Source organism: Chenopodium quinoa, unplaced genomic scaffold (genome assembly GCF_001683475.1).
Source record: "Chenopodium quinoa cultivar QQ74 unplaced genomic scaffold, ASM168347v1, whole genome shotgun sequence".
Lineage (NCBI taxonomy): Eukaryota > Viridiplantae > Streptophyta > Magnoliopsida > Caryophyllales > Amaranthaceae > Chenopodium > Chenopodium quinoa.
The window spans coordinates 1,369,240-1,391,322 of NW_018742903.1; the positions used below are offsets into that span (position 1 = coordinate 1,369,240).

At 35.4% G+C, this 22,083-nt stretch overlaps 1 protein-coding gene across 1 annotated transcript; it reads left to right on the plus strand.

Moving 5' to 3' along the window:
- The first annotated feature begins 1,922 nt into the window (after positions 1-1,922).
- LOC110727208 (probable alpha-mannosidase At5g13980) lies at positions 1,923-17,861 on the plus strand. The gene is made up of 29 exons (XM_021906772.1): positions 1,923-2,222; positions 2,338-2,421; positions 2,514-2,602; positions 4,677-4,851; positions 4,989-5,108; positions 5,207-5,293; positions 5,375-5,446; positions 6,723-6,836; positions 7,129-7,229; positions 7,477-7,570; positions 7,665-7,832; positions 7,918-8,007; positions 8,929-8,994; positions 9,102-9,158; positions 9,580-9,793; positions 9,914-10,047; positions 10,356-10,424; positions 10,530-10,589; positions 10,666-10,737; positions 12,465-12,512; positions 12,690-12,809; positions 12,915-12,980; positions 13,820-13,932; positions 14,018-14,102; positions 15,629-15,739; positions 15,822-15,917; positions 16,066-16,113; positions 17,228-17,296; positions 17,388-17,861. Exons 1-29 carry the CDS (start codon positions 1,998-2,000, stop codon positions 17,610-17,612), a joined length of 3,072 nt encoding a protein of 1,023 aa, XP_021762464.1. The 5' UTR covers positions 1,923-1,997; the 3' UTR covers positions 17,613-17,861.
- The last annotated feature ends 4,222 nt before the right edge of the window (positions 17,862-22,083 follow it).

A 22,083-nucleotide genomic window follows, 5' to 3' on the forward strand; every position in this document is an offset into this window, starting at 1 on the left:
AAAAGCAAAATAAGTGGTATTGAAAATGACACCTGTCCTATACCCATTTCCCTACCCTCCACCTTTCTGTCAGCCCCACTCAAATAGCACTCAGTTCCTCTTCTTGCCTCTTTCTCTCTCTTCCCCCTCTTTTCTTGTCACTCTCTGGTTTTCAAAGGAGTCAAAGAAAATTTTGCAAATTCAAGCGATTTTAATAACCCGCATCAAACCGCTAAATCTTGGTTCGGTAAATTGAAAACCGCTACAACTCGCCTGATACGTGATGGTGCGGCTGCATTTTTGAACCCTGGTGCGGATTGTCGTACGCATAATTACGTGCGACAGGCTTGGCTAATATGTTTTATTTGTTGGCTGATATATATGTTTCATTTGTTGGCTGATATGTTTTTTGTGTTGGATGATATATTCATTTTGTTGGCTGATATGTTTTTTTAATGTTTGATATGTTCCTTTGTTGGCTGCTATCAGACATCAGTTGACTGGTATGTTTCTTTAGTTGGCTGACATTTTTATTTTGTTGGCTGATATGTATATTTTGTTGCCTTATATGTTTCATTTTGTTGGCTGATATGTTTATTTTGTTTGCTGATTTCATCCTTTTAATGGCTGATATGCTTTATTTGTTGGCTGATATGTTCCTTCTATTGGCTGATATGTATCTTTTGTTGGCTAAAATGTTCCTTTTGATGACTGATATATTTCATTTGTTGGCTGATAGTTTCCTTTTATTAACTGATACTTTTTTATTAATGTCTGATAAGTTCCTAAAGTTGAATTGACTGATATCAGACATCAATTGACTGATATGTTCCTTTTATTGACTGATATTTGTATTTTATTGGTTGATCCACATAATTAACCATTTCATCCAACAAAAAATCAGATATATTATACAAGAATATATAAAAAAAAAGTAACACAAATTCAAAAAGTAACATAATATGCATCTCCCAATTCGACCACCATAACCATCGTCACAACCGCTGCTGCCCACACAACCTTATCAATTGCACCATTCGCACCACCCACCTGCGAGCTCAATCCGAACTCTCACCAGCAACCACCACCACCAATCTCACCACATCACCAACTTCTCCACCTGTAGCCACCTCGCAGCAGCCACCTACTCCAACACCAATTTGGCCCTCACGCAGCCGCATATCGCAGAAATCAACCCCAAATCACATACTCTTTAATTGTTCAACGCTCCTATTTCGATTCAATTCTCAAATTTTTTGAGGGGTTTTGAGCTTCATCTTCGTCATTGTCAACGTCGTCATCATCGTCATCGTAGTCATTGTTGGTTGATGCTTTAGCTGCCATATCATCGATGATATGGTATCTCGCCGCAAGAAACATTAGGTGCGGATTGCCGCACCTAATAATTTGTGATGTCTAAATTATTGAAATTTTATGAAAACAAAGAAAGCATAATTCTAAATTTTTTAATGTAACTTTGTCAACAAATACGTACTAAGCAATAATTGATTAATTGAACACACTAAAGATTGGACCCTCCTTAATAAGATTATAGGAGCATGAAACATTAGATAATTAATGACATCCTACAATATTTTTTAATACAAGTATGACTGTGCAAATACAATAATAGATGGATAATTACATTATTATCTTTATCAAGTTATACGTTATTTGAATGTTTTTTTTTTTTTAATTTTTTTTTTGTTGAAATGATACTCGATTAAACCTTATCCTTCAATAAATTAGTCATAACACCAAAAAACCTTAAAGACAATTAAAAAAATCCTGACATGTCAATTTCAACACTGTCCACTTTGTAGAAAAATAAATCTGCACGCTTAGCATGTCGTCCCCACGTGGTCCTTCTTCCTACCATTCTCATGAAAACGACGTCACTTCACTCTTCCACTTCCCAAAACGTCGCGTACAAGTGTACAACCTTAATAATCATCCTTTTCAAAATCCTATTTTTCAGATAACAATCATTCACCTTCTTCTTACCGGAGGTTTCAACAATGGCGGAGTTCTCAAAACCTCCATTAATGGCGGCAGCCATGTTGATGGCCGTCGTGCTAGTTTTATCAAGTATCGTAGCAGAATCGAAGTTCATGGTGTATAATACGACGGCGAAAATAGTGCCGGAAAAACTCAATGTTCATTTAGTTGCTCACACTCATGACGATGCTGGTTGGTTGAAAACTGTTGACCAATACTACGTTGGCTCGAATAATTCTATTCAGGTTTAATTTATTTGATTGATGATATGTTGATTATTGAATTTTGTGAGAAATTATGTGTGGATTAATTATTGATTATTATGAATGATTATTGTGAGAAATTTGGTACAATGTGCAGGGAGCATGTGTCCAGAATATTCTGGACTCGTTGATTCCGGCGTTATTGGCTGATAAGAATAGGAAGTTCATATATGTTGAGCAGGCGAGTTTTCGAAATTTTTGTTCTGTTGAAAAGATTTATGAGAAATGTGTGTTGTTTTGATCATGGAAGTGATTTGTGTTGTTGTAATTTAGGCGTTTTTCGAGCGGTGGTGGAGAGAGCAGAGCGAGGGAATGCAAGACATTGTCAAGGGTTTGGTCAAATCTGGTCAATTAGAATTCATGTAATTATACTATACTTTTAGCATTTGATGAATTTTGCAACTTAGATGCACAAATGCTTGATTATGCTTAGAGTTTAGCTTTTAATTAGTTTGAGGATTTGTTGTGTTGAGGATAAATCATTTCCAAATCACGCTATGGGAGTAAAATGAATCACTGAATCCAGTATATTCTTAAGAGAATAAGAGAGATTATATTCTTGTTATTGGAATTTTGAGATACCCTCGCCCTTTAGCATGAAGATAAAGACTATGGAGACAGCATATTCTTAATTTTTTTAAACTGATTTTAAGAATAGTACTGTATTAAACTGTACCCTTTTCAAACTCATTCATCAATGCTTTGTGATGTGTTCAACTTAAACAAATCTCACACAATCATCTCATTTTTGAAAGAACATAAATTTTATTTAAATGATTTTTTTTATGCTGTCCTTGTACTTTGAACTTTCTGTTTGAAAAATAATTATGTGCTTACCAAATCTCACACAACAAATTTTGTGCCATGTCTGTAAGGCTGTGATCTTGACATCAATCCATATTGTGGCATTTTGCAAGTTTTAAAAAAATAATATGGCCAAATATTGATTGCTAAAATTTGTTGTTGCTTTATTGAAATTAGTTTTTATCTCATGTAAATGGTGTGATGTATGAATTGGTATTTTCTATTCAATTATCTAAGTATACATTATATATTTCTTAAAATATGCTGGTAAAAGCTTATTAAAATTTTAGACATTTATTTTCAAATTGTAAACTCCTTAATTATAAATTATAGCGCTATTTAAAATCTACATAGTTTCTAATGCAATAGTGTAATTTTTTTATTTTTATTTTTAAATAACCAATTTATCAATAAAAGCCATATGACATCTACAAATGAAATCTAAATTTAATATATTGAAAAACAAATCAAATAAAGGTTTCCTAATTGAAGCCATGATTGTTGAATAGATCTTGCATTGTGGTACATTTCTTGCATACATCGCTGGAATAATTAGCCTTTTTGTAGAAATGGTCTATCGATTTTTCGTAGCCAAGAGAATAAATTTCATTTGATTCATTTGAACTTATAATGAAAATTTGACAACCTTTGTGATCCTACACGATTTTGTGAACTTGTAGAAAAAGGGGTTGGTCTTGTCAGGAATTTAATTAAGAGTCTTAGAATTGTTGAGCTAATCGTAATACTTGATTCATTATATGTTTTTCTTAGAAATTCTGGATTATTGTAAAGAATTTTTCAAGAAAATAACATCTATAGTGCTCAGCTTGTACTTTAGGTTTATTTTATAAAAGTCACATTAGTGCCTAAGTTTCGTAATCTAATTCAAATTAAGTTCATGGCATATTCCTTATGTATGGGTCTTCGCCAGACCGTTCCTCCATTCGAAATAGAAAAAAGAACAAATAAGATCACTTTAATCGTCATGAGTATCTGAAAACGTCCCTTCTTTGGTAGCCCTACCCTCTGCAGCTAGCAAGTGAATAAAATTTAGTGGTTTGAAGTAGATGATTAACTGTCTCTTATTTGTGACTTGCAATCTAGTGAAATGGTGAAGGGCCGACTTCAAATGCACATATCTCTCATTCTAGAAGTGATCTTGAGGTGATTTATGTTGGAGGTGATAGCGTGTTTCAAGAGCTTTCCAACGATAGGTTATATGCCCAATTATATCTCTTGTTTACCCTATCCCTTACCTTGTGGACGTAGGTCATGTTGACTGAACCACGTTTATTTGTGCGTTCATCTCATCTATTTTCTACTTTATTTCTCAAATGTACTTGTTTTTATATTGTTGTCTATGTTCAGCGCATATCAAACACATTACCTAAATATATCGACCCTCGTCTATTTCCTAACAACCTTTTCAGCAGAGACATATACTCCGTATTTTAACGTTTTATTTGTGGGAACTATTTGTCGAGGAAACTTAGCTATGTTAAAGCAAACGTAAGTGTAGCTGTAAGTTACTTGAAATGGAATCAGACATGATGACCTTATTAATGAACTAATAACATGTCCATTAGATATATGCTGTTGATTTTTTTCATGGTTTTCCCTAACTTCCTACAGAAATGGGGGCATGGTCATGCATGATGAGGCAGCGACACACTACATTGACATGATTGATCAAACAACACTTGGACACCAATTTCTTAAGAATGAATTTGGGGTGATACCGAGAGTTGGTTGGCAAATTGATCCCTTTGGACATTCAGCTGTACAAGCTTATTTGTTGGGAGCAGAGGTAAGTCTGGTTATTCTTGTAGCTTTACTACTTTTCATTATGCACTGCTTAATTTTATGTGAAATTTTTAGGTTAGAGTTAGAAATTTTTATTTACCACATAATATTGAATGTTTATTCACTTCTGCAATGCTGCAGGTTGGATTTGATTCATTATTTTTTGCAAGAATAGACTACCAAGACAGGGAGAAGCGTATGGCTGAGAAGAGCCTTGAAGTTGTCTGGCAGGGCTCTAAGAGTCTTGGGGCGACTGCTCAGGCAAATATCATTCTTTCTTTAATTTATTTTTTCTTTTAGTATACTCAATATATGCTTTTATGTGTGTGCTGAGCGGCTGATCTTGTCCTGTCTTTTAGATCTTTACTGGTGCCTTTTGGCAAGGCAACTATGAACCTCCAGATGGTTTTCATTTTGAAGTTAATGATGATTCTCCAGTTGTCCAGGTAACCTCTTATCTCTTATGTAACTCAAAGTATTTAAGGCCAACTCATGTGGAAGTATTTGAACCTTTTCCTCTTGTAAAGGATGACCCTACCTTGTTTGACTACAACGTTCAAGATCGAGTGAATGCCTTTGTTGCTGCTGCATTATCACAGGTAAATGTTGATGCCTTTACTTAATCTTGGTCTATGTCTAAATGAATGATGCATCTACTACTTCAGTATTGATGCTATTGAAGCTTAAAAATGCATACTGAAACACACTGTGCATTGGGAATCAAACCTGATTTTCTTCTTGGAAATTATACTACTAAATACTTGGCGTTTTGTCTCATAGTTTACTGCATAGCTGGAAAAGGTGTATGATACAAAATATTTAGTAGAAATAGAATTCAAAGTTGATTTTTGCAAAAAAATTGGATGGCAATTAAGTAATTTAGAGATAGTTTGTTATTTCTTGTTATCTGAGTTTGTTAGTTTGTTATGAGGGAATTTTGTAATAAATAGATGAGTTGTAATGAGAGAAGGGCATCCAGAAAAGTTGCAAGTAAAAGCATAGGGAGAGTATTCCTTCCTCTCGAAAGAAGGGAGCTGTATTGAGATTACTCTGATCATCAATACAATCTATCATTGGGGCTATTGTATTATCTGATTAATTGCTTTGAATTAATTCCTAGCATGCACCAGGCTTCCTCAATCACACTTAAAAATCTGATCACATTTAATATGTTGTCTCTATACATGTTTTAAAGATAGCTCTTTTTGCCTGGATAGTTGCTTTTTCTTTGTTTGAATCCGATTTAGATGTTAGGTTTAGGTCAGATAAGCTCAAGTTCCATGCTGTTTCAACTCTGGTGAACATAGCTGAAATATTTGCACGGATCAACTTAGCACTAACAAGATGATTTTTCAAACATGTAGGAGAAATTTTGCTGATTTAAGTTACTTTGACTCTATTGTCTATATACATTGTGGTTTTTGTTTATTTTCAACATGCAATTGTATGTCTATTCTACCCTGTAAAATCATTCTGATTTTGATAGGCATATTTTTCAAACTTGGTTATTTTAAAAGAATTCCCTTTTATTTTAATATAAATAGTGTTATGCGCTACTTGTGTGTCTTCTAGTATCGTTTTTAAAAACCGTTTTTCTACTTTTTCATCAAACTTCCCTATCGATTCTTGGCAAGGGTTAGGCTCTTGGGCTGTTTTTTTGTGTGCATCCTGACATCTCAGGTTTTATTAGTGGCAGATTCCTTTGTCATTAAATGTCCTGTTGGTTGTTGGTTCACACAACACCCCCTCCCCCATAGAAAAGTGAAATAGATAAAGAAATAAGACTAATCAATACTTTGATGTATAATGTATTTTACATAAAAATCTGATATCCAGTTTGATTTGTTGTTGGTGTTAATATCTGCCATATTTCAGGCAAATGTTACTCGAACAAATCATATTATGTGGACCATGGGAACAGATTTCAAGTACCAATATGCTCATACATGGTTCCGGCAGATGGACAAGCTGATTCATTATGTTAATTTGGTAAGGTCATTGATGTTGATGATTCTTTAATCTTTATTCACTGCTTATGCAGATCCTTAATATCAGTCCTTTCTTAGTGTGGCTGACCACTGGTTATAATATGCATTTCATTAGTGATTGATTCTATACTTGCTAACTTTTCTTCTCCTTACTGTTCTCCTGTACAAATAATTGTTTGGATGTTATTATACCCAGCTTGTTATCCCTCTCTTGTCATTTAGAGATCCATATTTGAGTAATGATGCAAGTGACCAGCATGGCTTGGTTCACTGATTTTATGAACTGGTTCCAGGATGGACGTGTCAATGCACTTTACTCAACCGCATCAATGTATACTGATGCAAAATATGCAGCTCAAGAATCCTGGCCAACAAAAACTGCTGACTTCTTCCCGTAAGTAGAACATCAGAATTCAGAAAATCTTCTCAATAGCCATGAAATGATCATCGTAGGGTGATCCTTTTGTCGGCGGATGTTCCTATTACTTTCTTCTATATTTTAGTTATTCAACTATCTTTTCGTAATCGCATCAAATCCTTCAACAAAAATGGCAATACTCAAAATTTCATGATTCTTTTATAATCATGTCTAGAGTATTGTTTTCCCACGTGGTAATTATTATTATCTTTTCTCTGCACAGATATGCAGATAGAATTAATGCATACTGGACTGGATACTTTACTAGCAGACCAACTTTGAAGCGTTATGTTAGGGAGATGAGTGGCTACTATATGGTATAGTTCAGTCTTTTACTTTTCTGATGCTTGAAGATTTAGACTTCTAACCTAATTAAATTAACTTAAAAAACGATAGTTAATCTAATTTCAGGCTGCAAGACAACTGGAATATTTTATAGGAAGGAGTAAATCAGGTCCAAATAATGATGCATTAGCAGATGCTTTAGCTATAGCTCAACACCATGATGCTGTTACTGGTACTGAAAAGCAGCATGTAGCTAATGATTATGCAAAAAGACTTTCAATTGGTTATCAAGAGGTGCGTATTATCCTGCAACCACTTTTCTGTGTTCTTGGTTCTGTTGGACTTCCAGCTTCATGCATGTGTTTCTCTTTGTCTGTAGGCTGAGAAAGTGGTTGCATCATCAATTGGATGCTTGACTCAATCTTCCCCTGCTACTGGTTGTCAGAACCCAACGACTAAGTTTCAGCAGGCAACTCATATGAAACCCTTTCCTGTCTGCCTATATTTAAATATTGTTTTGTCGCCTATATCTATTACAGCCTCAAAACAGAATTAATGTTTTACAAGTTGTGGATTCCTTGTAATCTATTGAATCTTGGTCATAATGATCTATGGGGAAGTGGCAAGCTGGCTACTTCACCAAGGTGTAATTAACTAGTTATCCTACTAAGTCTGGACCTAGCCTGTGCACAGATAAGTCAATTAGGGAAAACATCTCAGGCATCAGCGTTCAACTGAGTCTATAGAAAAGTATAAGCTGTGGAGAATTCTGGGTCTACTTTCTGTTTTTGTTTAAGATGCACACAATGCATAGGAGGGAAGGAGTCTTTTTCATCATAAACAGAATCAGTATCATTTGTAAATAAAAAGGCAGGACCTGTAATATTTGAAGAAGCTGGGCACAACTCAAAACTAACACTACAGTTTCTAAGATCATGTCTTTAACATAGCTAGCTTAGGGTAGTTAACCATTTAAAAGATAATAAATTTTCTCCTTTCACCATTCTTAGATAGGGAGACATGAGTGGAAATTTAGATTTGAAAGAAGCTAGGAAATGCTCATAATTAACACTGCAAATTTTAAGATCATGTCTAAAATATATCATAGCTAAGGAAACTGAATTCGGTAAAAGATGCTATTTTTTCTCATTCCTTCCACTTTCTTTAATATGTTACACATAAGTGAATATTTATATATAGGAAATACATGATAAAACCGACATTGCAAGTTCTAAAATCATGTCTAAAACCAAGCATAGCCTGGGAAAGTGAATCCAGTAAAAGATATTACTTCGCATTTTTTTTTTTTTTTTAAATATATATCCCTTCCCACTCTTAACTATGTGCGACATTATTGTACATATAGCTGACCTTTTATACTTCTTTGCAGTGTCCCCTGATGAATATAAGTTACTGTCCTGCATCAGAAACTAATCTCTCTCATGGAAAAAAACTGGTACTAGAAGACGTCATTTCATATGCATAATATCTGTTTATTTAATCATAATGTACTGTTTCATTTGATCTGATCAATATCATCTTTACACTTTGTCAATTTGCAAGATTGTGGTAGTCTATAATCCTCTTGGATGGAAGAGAGAAGATATTATTCGTATACCTGTAAGTTGCACCTTAATTGACTTTTTAGCATCAACTCTTGAATCTTGAATTCTTGACTGTATGGTTTTAACCTTGTGGTACTCATGGAAGAGAGAAGATATTATTCGTATTCCTGTAAGTTGCACCTTAATTGACTTTTTAGCATCAACTCTTGAATCTTGAATTCTTGACTGTATGGTTTTAACCTTGTGGTACTCATCTTACGTTCTTACCTTTATTGTTAACAATCTTAACATCTTGGAATTCATCTGCTTTATGGATGCTGAAGCAACTTGGATTTTAAAACTGATTTTGAGTTTACAAACAATTGAAATGATTTATCGTTACATTTTTTGCTACAACACATAAAGTTTTGTCTGTTCTAGTCTGGATTTATTTTTTGGTTGACTTGTTTCATTTAAGAAGGTAACACCTGGTGTAGGTCAAGAATGAAGATGTTGTAGTTCGTGATTCTGAAGGAAGAGAGATAGAGTCACAAATTTTTCCCATTTCTGATGTGCAATTGGGCATAAGTAACTTCCATGTGGCAGCATACTTGGGGATCACTGTAGGAGATGCACCTAAGTATTGGCTCGCATTTGCAGCTTCTGTACCACCTCTTGGTTTCAGCACTTACACTGTTACTGGTGTTAAAGGCATGAATAGCTTCTTTATACTTATTCTGAACAAGTGTGTCACAACTTCACAATTGTGCACGGGTAATCTAATATATATTGTTTTTTTTTTCCCCCTATGGTGTGAACTCTTGAATGCAGGTGTTAAGCTGACAAAATCATATGTTTACACTTCTCAAGGGGATATGAAATTTGATATTGGTTTGGAAACTTTGAAATTTACTCTCTCTGAAGAGAATGGAAAATTGACGTATCATAATAAACAGAAAAGCTTGGTAAGTTGAGTATTTTCGCTGTGCCTTATGTGTTGTGTATGCATATGCTTCTGAATAAATTTCATTTTACTAAAAATATTTTACTGTAATTTTCTTTTTTTTTTTGGTTAGATTATACTCTGCTGTTAGTCTTGTTATATATGGTTCATACATCTTTATGTTGTCTTGTCTCTTTATGCCTAATTTGAATTTCATCTACACTTACCATTCAAGTTCATTTCATGTCCTCCCATTTTTAGCCATTTTCTGTTGGCTTATGTGTTATATTTCCTGGTTAAATTCTGAAATCCTTCATCTTTCATTTCTAGGGCAAGAAGTCTGTGGAAGTGTCCTATGGTTTTTATCCAGGATACAACGGAACTGACAAAGATACTCAGGTAAGCCCTGCGGCTTTCTCCCATTTAGTTGTAATTGGACTATTGGAGTAACTTGTGGATTATACTTGTTCAAATGTAATATGTCATCCATGCTTACCATTGCAGGCTTCCGGGGCTTATGTGTTCCGTCCAAATGGCACATATGTGATGCAATCTAAGGGAAAGGTTCTGAATGCTTCTTGCATGATTTTCATTTACTCACATTAAAAAAAACTCTAAATCTCTGCTTGTCAACTTGCAGATTGGATCAACTGTTATGCGTGGTCCTTTAATAGACGAAGTTCATCAACAGATTAATTCATGGATATCTCAGGTGCTTTGAATTGTAGTATTCTATATTCTGTCTCTATTGAAACCAATGTGAGCCTTGGCAGCTCTTGAGTGTGACAGAAATTAAATGTGACACAAGTGAATAGGAAATTGTTCTGCCACATTTGTGACTTGCCAGTATCAGAAATCATTCAGTTTGCATAAACTTGTTGCTACAGCCCTCAGTTGTTTTTTTTTTTTGTAAGTTATAACCATACATTGAGTTCCTTTATAAGATTAAGAAGTAAATGTAGTGAAGGAGAAAAACTTAATACTTCCTCTATCCCTGGATAGTCCTAATTTCAACTTTGGTATATAGTTATATACCCCTGCACCATCCCAATTAGTTGATGAAGGCCTTATCAACCAATTTTCCAGTTGTTGACACTTAATGGGGTATAATTTACAGATTATCTAAATTTCTTTCCTTGCATGAATTGTCATCTGGAGTATTGGCAGTAGAAGATTGAGCTCAAAGTTGCTTTAATGTTAAACAAAAATAGGCTACAAACTTAAAGTTGCTAAGAAGGTCCTTTGTAAGCACATTACTATACAAGCTGTTGCATTTTAACACAGGCCCAAAGTGATTGATTTCCGTTTCCAAGTGCACAATTTTGTTTATGTTTTCATATTATACAGATTGCTCTTGTACTTGACTATATTATACACTCATATTGGCGTTGTACATTGAGATTATTATATAATAATTTCCATCCCCTACTCTCTGTCCTGGCTCTTGTTTGAACTTTTCTTCTTTGTTTCTCCTTATCTGTTTACTTACTTCTACCCTATTCTCTGTTTTCCCTATGTTCCCCTCTGCCCCTAATCTGAATATGTGGCTCACCATGTCGTAATAAGTGGTAAGTATCTGTCTTTGTGCAAATAATCAAGTCCAGCAATCTGTGCTACTCACTTATGAAAGAAGGAAGAAAAAAAATAATAGCATGCTAAATGACATCACCCTAGGAAAAACGGTAGTAAGGTAATTAGCTATGAGGTTATTGGAAGGGAGAGGGAAATCACCAGTATGGTGTCACTTTTGTTGAGAGAGAGCATTGAGAAAATTATTGTAATAGCTTGGCTGTATCTTGGAGGATATTCCACTTGAATTGTGGTAGTTTGTTATAGATTAGGTTACACAACTGATGACTGATCTATCAATACTAGCTTATACTTCTTTCTCAATTCCTTGCACATTTTTTCATATTATGCATCTATTGTTCTTATTTGTTGATGATTGAATTGAGACAAATCCAATTCCCAACTTTTTGACCATATGTCATTAACCTTTAATGAATCTCATCTTCTGGCCTTCAACTTTGGAAAATCCTCTGAGTTTTCTGGTGCAATTGTGGTATAATCATAACAGAAGGCCCATTACCCCCATTTTTAGGTGCATTGTTTTTTTTTTTTTTTTTTTTTTTTTTTTAATTTTTAATTTTTTAATTTTTTTCCTTGTTATATATGTGATTTTGGTTAACATTATAAGTTAAGGGGAACATAACTGTACACAGAGTTAGTTAGTCATTTCTCCTTTGGGGGTACTATTTTACTTGTTTCTCTTGATCAATCCTTTGAATGGCAAAACTATTGTCACTTGAAGCTCTTGTGGAATCATGTCATACGCTGCTACATTTTATTAGATATTCCCCCCCCACCCCCCACCCCCTGCGTCCCTTCTAAATCCTCCTCTGCTATGCTAATTAGCTGCTCTCTGAAATTTGTCTTTAGATCACAAGAGTTTACAAGAATAAGGAGTATGTTGAAGTTGAATACACGGTAAGCTTAAACAACAGCTGCTTTATTATTGGATTTTCTGGATGGCTAGTAGAAGCTTATACAAATTCTACTCCAATCTACTTACCCATTGTTTGAATAAATCTAACAGATCAAGGCTTCTTACGTTTCACTTCATCAATATAGCTCATATTATTTTGTCAATTCCCTGTGAGTCAGGTTGGACCTATACCTGTTGAAGATGGGTTTGGAAAAGAAGTTGTGGCTAAATTGTCTACAGGCATGCATTCAAATAATACATTCTACACTGATTCAAATGGGCGTGATTTTATTGAAAGGGTACAAATTTACTTTTGTACAGTCTGTAGTAACAAGCCACTTTGTACAAAAACATTTTTCCTTAGAATACTTATGCGGTATAGTAATCACTTCATTGTTTTACAGATTCGTGATTATAGATCAGACTGGAATCTGCAAGTAAATCAACCAGTTGCTGGAAACTATTATCCTGTACGTTCTTAATTAAACATCACTGTAATCTGTGTTTGATTAATTCTCATTCTGCTGACAAGAGTGATGATTCAACCTTCTGTTTTGGTTATGTATCAAATACCCATTCCTTTTCTTTATTTACAAGAGTTGTACCAATGGGAGTAGTGCATATGTGGAACCTGAGGGCTATTCAGGGTATTGATTATTGACCACATTGTGAAGGTTTTGGGTTATCTATGACTTTATTTATAGGCCATGAAAGCCACAAACTGTGCACAGGGCCTGTAAAGTGGTTTTGCAACCGTTATCGTAATTGCAACCATATTGTAGCGTTCATTTTTGTTACTACAGCAACTTTTACTCCCTTTGTCCTCTTGTTTGCACCATTGGGGCAAACGAAAGGGGATAAAAGATATATCCTTTATTTTGCTGTAAAAAAATAAAAATACTATCTCTGTTCCAGTTCAGGCTTAACAATATACGCCAAAACAGGATGTCCCAACTACTCCCTACTCAAAGTTGACATTCTACTCCTATATACTTTTTTTTCTCTACTTTTTTGTCCTTCCTTAGGACCCACACCCACCCACTTATTTCTTACATTGTACATTTTCCTCTTAATCTCTTTACTCTAAGCTCAATCTTAACCCAATATAATGTTTCCCCATATAGGGTATCTTTCTAAAGCTTTTGCTACTTAAAATGTTAGGCTTGGTTAAATTAAATATCATCATATTTACTTTATAAAAAGGTGGGTAACAATATGGAATATGTGTAATGATATGTAGCCTGGTTGCATGATTAGCTTCTATCATATATTTTTGAATTCACACTATTGCTTCTGATGCTTCTATCAGATTAATCTTGGAATATATTTGCATGATGATATCAATGAGTTCTCCGTGTTGGTGGATAGATCTGTTGGAGGGTCTAGCATATTGGACGGTCAAATAGAGCTTATGCTTCACAGGTATAAAACTACTGATTTATGATTAGAGTTCCCAAGTTTTTCGATTTTACTATGCATGTTATTATACATTTTTGTTCTTTTGTAGGCGCTTGCTCAAAGATGACGGTAGAGGTGTTGCAGAGGCCCTAAATGAAACAGTTTGTGCTCAAGACAAGTGCATGGGCTTAATTGTGAGTAATCCATCCCATAAAATTGAATGTATACCCTAGGTATTGTCGTGAACTTACACCTTTTCTGTAACTTTTTCTTGCTTCCAAGTTTTAGCCTTTAAGAATACATTTCGTTCGTAGAGCATTATGTTCAACACAGTTTCCAGGCAAATATGACAAAAATCTTATACGCCTGAATTTGATGAAGAGAGCTCACTGCTGATCAATGTAATTAGGGCCATGGTTTTAAGTTGTTATTGCTGGATTCTGAAAGTTTTCCAGTAGAGTAAGGAAGTATAATGCCCCCTCCCCCCCTCTCTTTTTTTCCTCATTGGATTACTAATACAATCAAATCTAGCTTTGCATGGGTTTTTAACTTTTTACTACAGGGGTGCCTTAGGGATCTGGAAATTAACATTGAAGAAATCATGTCTTTCTTTGAGGGCCTTTGTATTTATTAAATAGAGAAGCCTTTTAAAGTTCAAATTATGCGCTTTTTTGTATGAAATGTGGTAACCCCATGTACTGATGGAATTACTTTACCCTTGTTATAGGAGTGCAGGGTGCTTGAATGTGGTGAATGACTTTATTTAGGTGTATTAAGATGTGTGTGCATGTGAGAGTTTGTTATCATTTATTTTCAACATGTATATTAGGTCTTCGATAGAGTATGAAATCGATCTTTTATAGTGTATAAAGGTTAAAGACTTAAGGCCAAAGAGTCTCTTCTTATTAGATTGCATACATTTATGGCCAAGTGATATTTCTGTTTTTCAAAAAATGGGGTTACTGGTTTTCTTCCATAAAAAATCATGGTGGTCTAGCCTCCAAAGTGCTTTTGTTAAGTATAGACATATTTTAGGCAAAGTGGCCAATGACTTGTTACTTTGTTAGTTTTTAAAGTGGTATCTTTAAGCTGGATAGTAAGAAGGCCTACAATAGGCTTAGTTGGGTTTACTTGATAGAGCAATGGATCTTATGGGTTTTAGGCCTAGGTGGAGTAAATGGATACCTGAATTTTCATATCCTATATGACTCTCGGTTTCAGTGAATCAGGAATTTTAGTAGAGGAACCTAAGGTAAGGCAATGCAATTGGCCTCAATGCTTAACAGAAGAAGTTTCAACTAAAGTTATAGACTTGCAACTGCCTGTTCACTTTCAAATGTAACCCTTTACATAGTTTAGGAAAATAAAAATAATATTTGCATTTAAGTTCAACATGTTTACTATAAGCGCATGACTTGGTTGGAAGTTTCAACATGTTTCTGAAGTTTCAACATGTTCATTGAAGAGTGGAACAATGGGATCATGGAGAGATTAAACGAGGTAGAGGGAGACTGAAAATGACTTGGTAGGAAGGAGTTAGGAAGGATATGAAGCATATGGATTTGCATGAGAATGAGGTATATGATCTTAAGGGATGGAGGAGGAAGATTTTTTCGGATGACTACATGGAATAATCACTTTTGGTTCATGTAGCCGACCTCACTTATGGGATTAAGGCTTTGATTGATTGATTGACTATAAGCGCTGCATCATTTTTCAGGCCCAAGGAAAATTTTATTTCAAAATTGACCGTTTAGGAGAGGGTGCTAAATGGAGACGTTCGTTTGGACAGAAGCTGTACTCTCCACTTCTCTTGGCCTTCAGTGAGCAGGTCAGAGAAATTGGAGCTTTTAGTAACTACTATGAGTAATAACAATATGTAATTCTTATCATTATAATTGTCTTCTGTGCAGGATGATGATAACTGGTTAAGTTCTCACATACCCACATTTTCGGGAATGGATTCTTATTATAGTTTACCTGAAAATGTTGCTATGATAACTCTTCAGGTAATAGACATATCATATCATGATAAGTCTTGCAATGTTGGCCATTCTCTATCACACATTTCACACTTATTAATAACCTCAGAGGCTTGAACTAGCTTACTAGTTATTTTGGCAATTTCAATTCTTTTATTCCTTTTGAAATGAACAGGAGCTTGATGATGGAAAAATCCTGCTGCGATTAGCACATCTATATGAGGTATGTTATTAGCTTTTTTTTTTCTTGATGTTTATTCTAAAATACTCCATCCATTCCAAAATAAATACATCAATTTGACTGCCACATTTGTCAATGCACAAGTTTAACCTTCGATATCTCTAAGTATTTAATAGTGAAAATTATGAAAAATTGATATGTTGAAAATATACATAAAGATGAATTTAAAAAAATCATACAACATTTGGTTTTATAAATGAGTAAAAAATTATGGTGAAAGTGATACATGTTAAAATGGTAAAAAATCAACTGATGCATTTATTTTGGAACAGAGGGGTTATGATTTTCTAACTTTCTCCAATAAAGGCTTTTAGAGTTTAGCCAACTATTGAGTAGGCTGACTGCAAATGAATGTTAATTGGACAATTGTATTGTATTGAAAGGAAGAGCTTAGCCAACTATTCAGTAGGCATGTCACTATCGTTACTTAGGTATCTAACTATCCATTATCTATTTGGGTGTCATGCCGCGTCAAAGTGTCGGATGATCCGACAAGCGAGACCCCATGTACAACAAGGGTAGAAGTAACATAGACTAAGGATATGATTGACATTTTAGGGTGACACCTTCCCTTGCACTTTTACCAGTCCTTAAAAATTGTTTTAAAATTACTTATATTAGTAATATATTTAGTTATTTAAATAAGTATATAAACTTAAAACTCTGACTAAGGATAAAATTGACATTTTAGGTTTCTGATTTTTTCCGTGAATAGATTTTTAACTCACTATTCAATTATAATTAAGTGTAATAGATTTTTTCCGCGAATAATAATTATCTGATTTTAAAAAGATTTCTCATATATTTTAGTTGATAATATCTATAGTTTTTTTTTTTTTTTTTTTAAACTAGTACCAAGAGAAATATATGTATCTTTAGAGCATTGAATGGTAATAATATTATTAAACCATCTAATAGTACTATCTACTTGTTGGTATGTTGCACATATGTTGAGGTAAGGGCATTATTATGTACAAAAGTGCTATTTCATGATATGTGTTTGCAAATAAACTCTGGGTATTGCTCAGTGCTTCCTTGGTCTATAGGAATCATTGTACTTTTGCCATCCTAATTTCCTTGCCTGACTGAAATTAAGGTTGGAGAAGACAAGGATCTTTCAAGCAAAGCAAATGTCGAATTGAAAAGACTTTTCCCATTGAAGAAGGTAGATGCAATGTCCTTACAGTTGGCTGTCTGGCTTTTCCCCATCTATATAGGCAATCAGAAATTTTGTCTTCTTCTGTTAATTGTTTCAGATTGGCAAAGTAATGGAGACAAACCTTTCGGCAAATCAAGAGCGTGAAGAAATGGAGAAGAAGAGACTGGTGTGGAAGTCTCAAGGTTCTTCTGCTCAGGCATCCAAAGTGACTAGGGGAGGACCAATCGATTCTGCAGAGCTGATTGTAGAACTCGGTCCAATGGAAATTCGTACTTTGCTGATTGAATTCAGCCACAAGTCTGACGGAGTATTTGATGCTTGAAAATCAGGTATAATGACTACTAGGCTTGTTTCTGGCAATGTAGTTACTTATTCTATTTTGCACTTTGACAAACTATGCTGGGATGAAAGCCACTAATGCATGTATGTAGAGTTGTTAACACTCCTGTACCGAATAAAGATATGACTGACTATTGAATAAAGATTCAAAGCCTACTTGCCCTTTATTGTAAGAGACTAGTCGTAAAGTTGTGATTCAGTCAGTGTGATGCACTCGCGTCATCTTGCAATGCTTGACGGTGTCAAAAGATGTTTTATGATAGTAGCAAATAAAGATGGATGACCTTGTTGAGCCACCAAAGTTAATCCTGCTCCCATATACCAGTATTTATGTCCACTTAGCAACTTTGGTTAAACATTGACTTTATAGATTGATTGTATCTCTTCGTTCTCAGGATAGAAGTTATGAAATTTCTTTATTGAAACTTAGCTTTTTTTTTTTTTTTGGGAAGAAGAGTCAAGATTAGCGCTCAGTAAAGAAACCTAGCCTAAAATCATTTGTGTATAGTATACGAATCATGGACTTGAATTCAATCCAGTTTAAAGGATTTTGCAATCTGCATGATTTTCCCAGTTGTCTTGAAAATCTCAAATTCTACTGCTTTATTACCTTGTTAATTCACAACCTTGGATAGATGCTGCTCACTTACCCGGTGTTAGGCTTGCGAGCAGGCGCATCTCATGGAGTGCTAGTCTTTTTATAGGATATCCTCTGCGCTACTGTGGGTTTCGTTGATCCTTAAAACCCCATGCAAATCCTGTCTTTATAGTTTGTCTATCTCAAAAACCATCAATTTGTAGGGGAGTTTTACGGTGATCAAATAGTTTTTGATCACCGTAAGCCTAAGCACATGGCATTCTCTAGGCCACAAAAAATAATGTGGTCCCTCTATATTTTTTTTTTTGCCAAAATTCATTTAATTGATTTTCTAAATTGCTAAAAATGTTCTATGAATCAATATTGAATATTTAAGGAAATTGGAACCACAACCACCGACTACCGCCTCTAGCTGCCGGAGACTTTCGACCACCGCCCCTGACTGCCGGCGACCACACATGTAGCGTTCTAACCTGCCGGCGACCACCAACCAAGCATTCTAAACTTTCGGCAACCCAAGACTCCCTTGCCCCTTACCGCGAAATCGCTGGCGACGCCTCAATCCAAACCCCATCTCTAACTCGAAACCCCACGAAATCAGCCCCACCATCGCCGGCGACCCAGCCCCACCACTGTCGGCGACTCATCCCTCTCCCTTTCCCCTTACCGCGAAACCGCCGACTTCGCCCACGAGACCCAATGTCTAACCTGCCGGCCAAACCCTTCCTTTAACCCAAAACCCCACGAAATCAGCCAAGGGAAGAGAGGGGGTGTGTCGCCGGCGATCTAGGGAGAATTCTGGGCGGCTAAGGTGTGGGGAGGGGTTGGCTGGCCGGTGATGGAGTATAAAATATTGGTATTAGTATTGCTCATCTCATGCTCGTTAAGGTTAACATTTTGAGTCGAGACAACTCAAGTCGAGTTTTAACCAAGCATTGTCCAAGTCGACCTTGAGTTGCTCAACTCGAAACATCTCTAGTGATAATATTAGTTGTTTTACAAAAATTTTAAAGTATCATTAATGTTAGTCATTAATTACAATTCTAGAGTAAAGTATTAACATATATTTACATTCTTATTACATAACCATTATCTAAACAAAAAAAATGTATAAAATTTTGATAAATAATTTAAATTTAATTTGATTAGTTATCCCAAAAGTTTTGATAATCAATTTTGGATGGTAATGACAATGTTAGAAAAAAAAATAATAACAATAACAATAAAAATTAAAACACTAATAATAATAACAACTTTCTTAAAAAAAAAAAAAAAAAACAGTTTTGTTTGTAATTACCAAGAATGTGGTTGGATATTACCTAATCACTATATATATATATATATATATATATATATATATATATATATATATATATATATACTACCTCCGTTAACAGTTAACTTTATGTCAAATCGTTGCAAATAACTGTTAATGGAGGTAGTATATATATATATATATGTGGGTTTTAATTGAGTTGGTAATTTAAGTTTGACTCGGTCAATGCTTGGTCTAATCCGGAACCCGGCTCGATAAGCTAGTGAGTAGTTCAATAATATTTTATTTAATTGCGAAAATTAAAATATCATGTAAGTAAAATCAACTAACTTAGTTTTAGGTATCACGTTGTATATATTATTTGGTGATGAAATTGTGAAAAAGGAAGAGCTAGTAGAGGCTGTACTTGGGCTAGGATAGCGATTCCCCCCAAAAGGGAATGTTATTTTAGTACCCTCGCTCCCAAACTCATTTCTGGTACAAGTAGACCAATTTGGGCATGGGTAAACTTATGATTCATGCTAAATATCCCTTGAACTCTACTTGGGAGAAAGGCATAAACGAGGTATATGAGTTTTCCTAAAACTCATTGGTGACTCCTTATTAGTTTCTTACAAAAACAAGCGTAATGATAGAACCAATTCTAATTCAAGGTCCCCCAAACACTCATGAATTCAAATCCTAACACACCCTTAAAAGTGTAAACTCCTAGGCTTTTAAAGGGCCATGGGCATAGAGGAAGAAGAATCCACAACGACGGGCTACCCTCCTCACACACATTCTCACACTTCATTCACATATACATTGCCATTCTCCCCCTTAGGAACCCTTTATCATGAAATCTTGTTCCCATACCGCTCATGCTTCACGATAACATTCATACATTACATATTGTGCTTAGCTCCCTGACCTAAGCAATACTCAACAATCACCACTGTATAAGTTCTTAGCTTCCAGACCTAAGAAATGTCCAGGATTGTACACTATATATGATGCTTAGCTTCCTGACCTAAGCAACATACATCGACAATAAACTACGATTATACTGGGCTTAGCTTCCTGACCTAAGTGCATTCATTGATCGCATCACATGATGTAATTATCCTTCGCCTCCTGGCTTAAGAAAATTCATCATGCATACATTATTCTTATACTGAGCGATTCAATCTGACAAGAAGAAAATCCATGCGATTCACCTCGCTTCGCTCTATCAAACTCGACGAGGTCGCTCAAGACTTCTTCCCATTTTTCATCATTTTTCTTTTGGGGAAGTTCAAAAACTCTTCTAAACTTTTTTCTTTTTGGGAGGTTCAAAAACTTTTTCGAAAGTATTGAGGGAACTTCAAAAACATTTATTTCATTTTTCACGTCTTTCTTTTTCGAGTGAAAGTCGGTACCCTCCATTCATGACAAAAAAGGACGGAATTTTTTGCATTTTCATTTGCTTGTGTCTGCGCACACACTCAAACTAAACATATACACACACGGTCACAAGCCATACACATGTCATGTCATGTTAAGTCAAGCTTAGTCGAGTCAGTTGTTCTATCTTGAGTCAATCACCGTCTATACGAGTCCTTTGGCAAATTACATTTTGCAAATCTTAGGTACAACCTATGTCCGGGGATAATCGAACAAACTATTTCATCAGCCTCTGTTCGAGGACAATCGAGCAAACATATCTACAACCTCTTTTCGGGGACAATCAAACAATCATATTATCAGCCTCTGTTCGGGGATAATCGAACAATCAAACCATCAGACGTCTACAGCCCACGTTCGGGGACAATTGAACCATTATCATTTATCAAACACTCAGTGATCATCCCGAGGCGCGGACGATTCACGTTGCAAGTTTCTCGAGGGGTAGAGACTTGTGATTTTATATCATCAGACACGTTTTCCCTAGGCATGACAAATGGTCAGCTGTTGCATACTTCTCGAGGCGTAGAGGTCTGCAATTGTGTCCCGAGGCACGGACACTTAATGTTATTCCCGGAGTATGGAATTTCACTTGTGAGTTACTCGAGGCGTAGGAACTTACGATAGGATTCCCGAGGTGCGGATACTATCATACATCAATCTTCCCGAGGCACGGAAGATCATCATTCAGTAGGCCGCTCGAGGCGCGGGAGTCTACGACATGTTTCCCGAGGCGCAGAAGCTTGTAACCTTTTACCTAATGGATCGCTCGAGGCGCAGTGGTTCTCGATAGAATTCCCGAGGCGCGGAAGACTATCATTAGGTGGATTTCTTAAGGCGTACGTGTAGAAAGCTGCCAAACATATTTTCTGTTAATGCATTGTTGTCAGATACACAGTCGATCCCTTTACTCTTTTATCTGTGTAACTAAAGCTTTTTTGCAAGTATTGGCCTACAAAGAGCGATTTAGGATCGCAGAATGTCTTAAATCATTCTCCGACCCAATCGTCTACTTCGACTATCATTTTCGAAACTTACGTTTCTACAAACTCAGTCAAAGTGGGGGATTCTGTAGACACCTAAAAATGTCTCCCCAAAACCAAACCCAATGATGAACAACTTTTCACTGCCATTATTGGTCGGGTCAAGTATTTAATC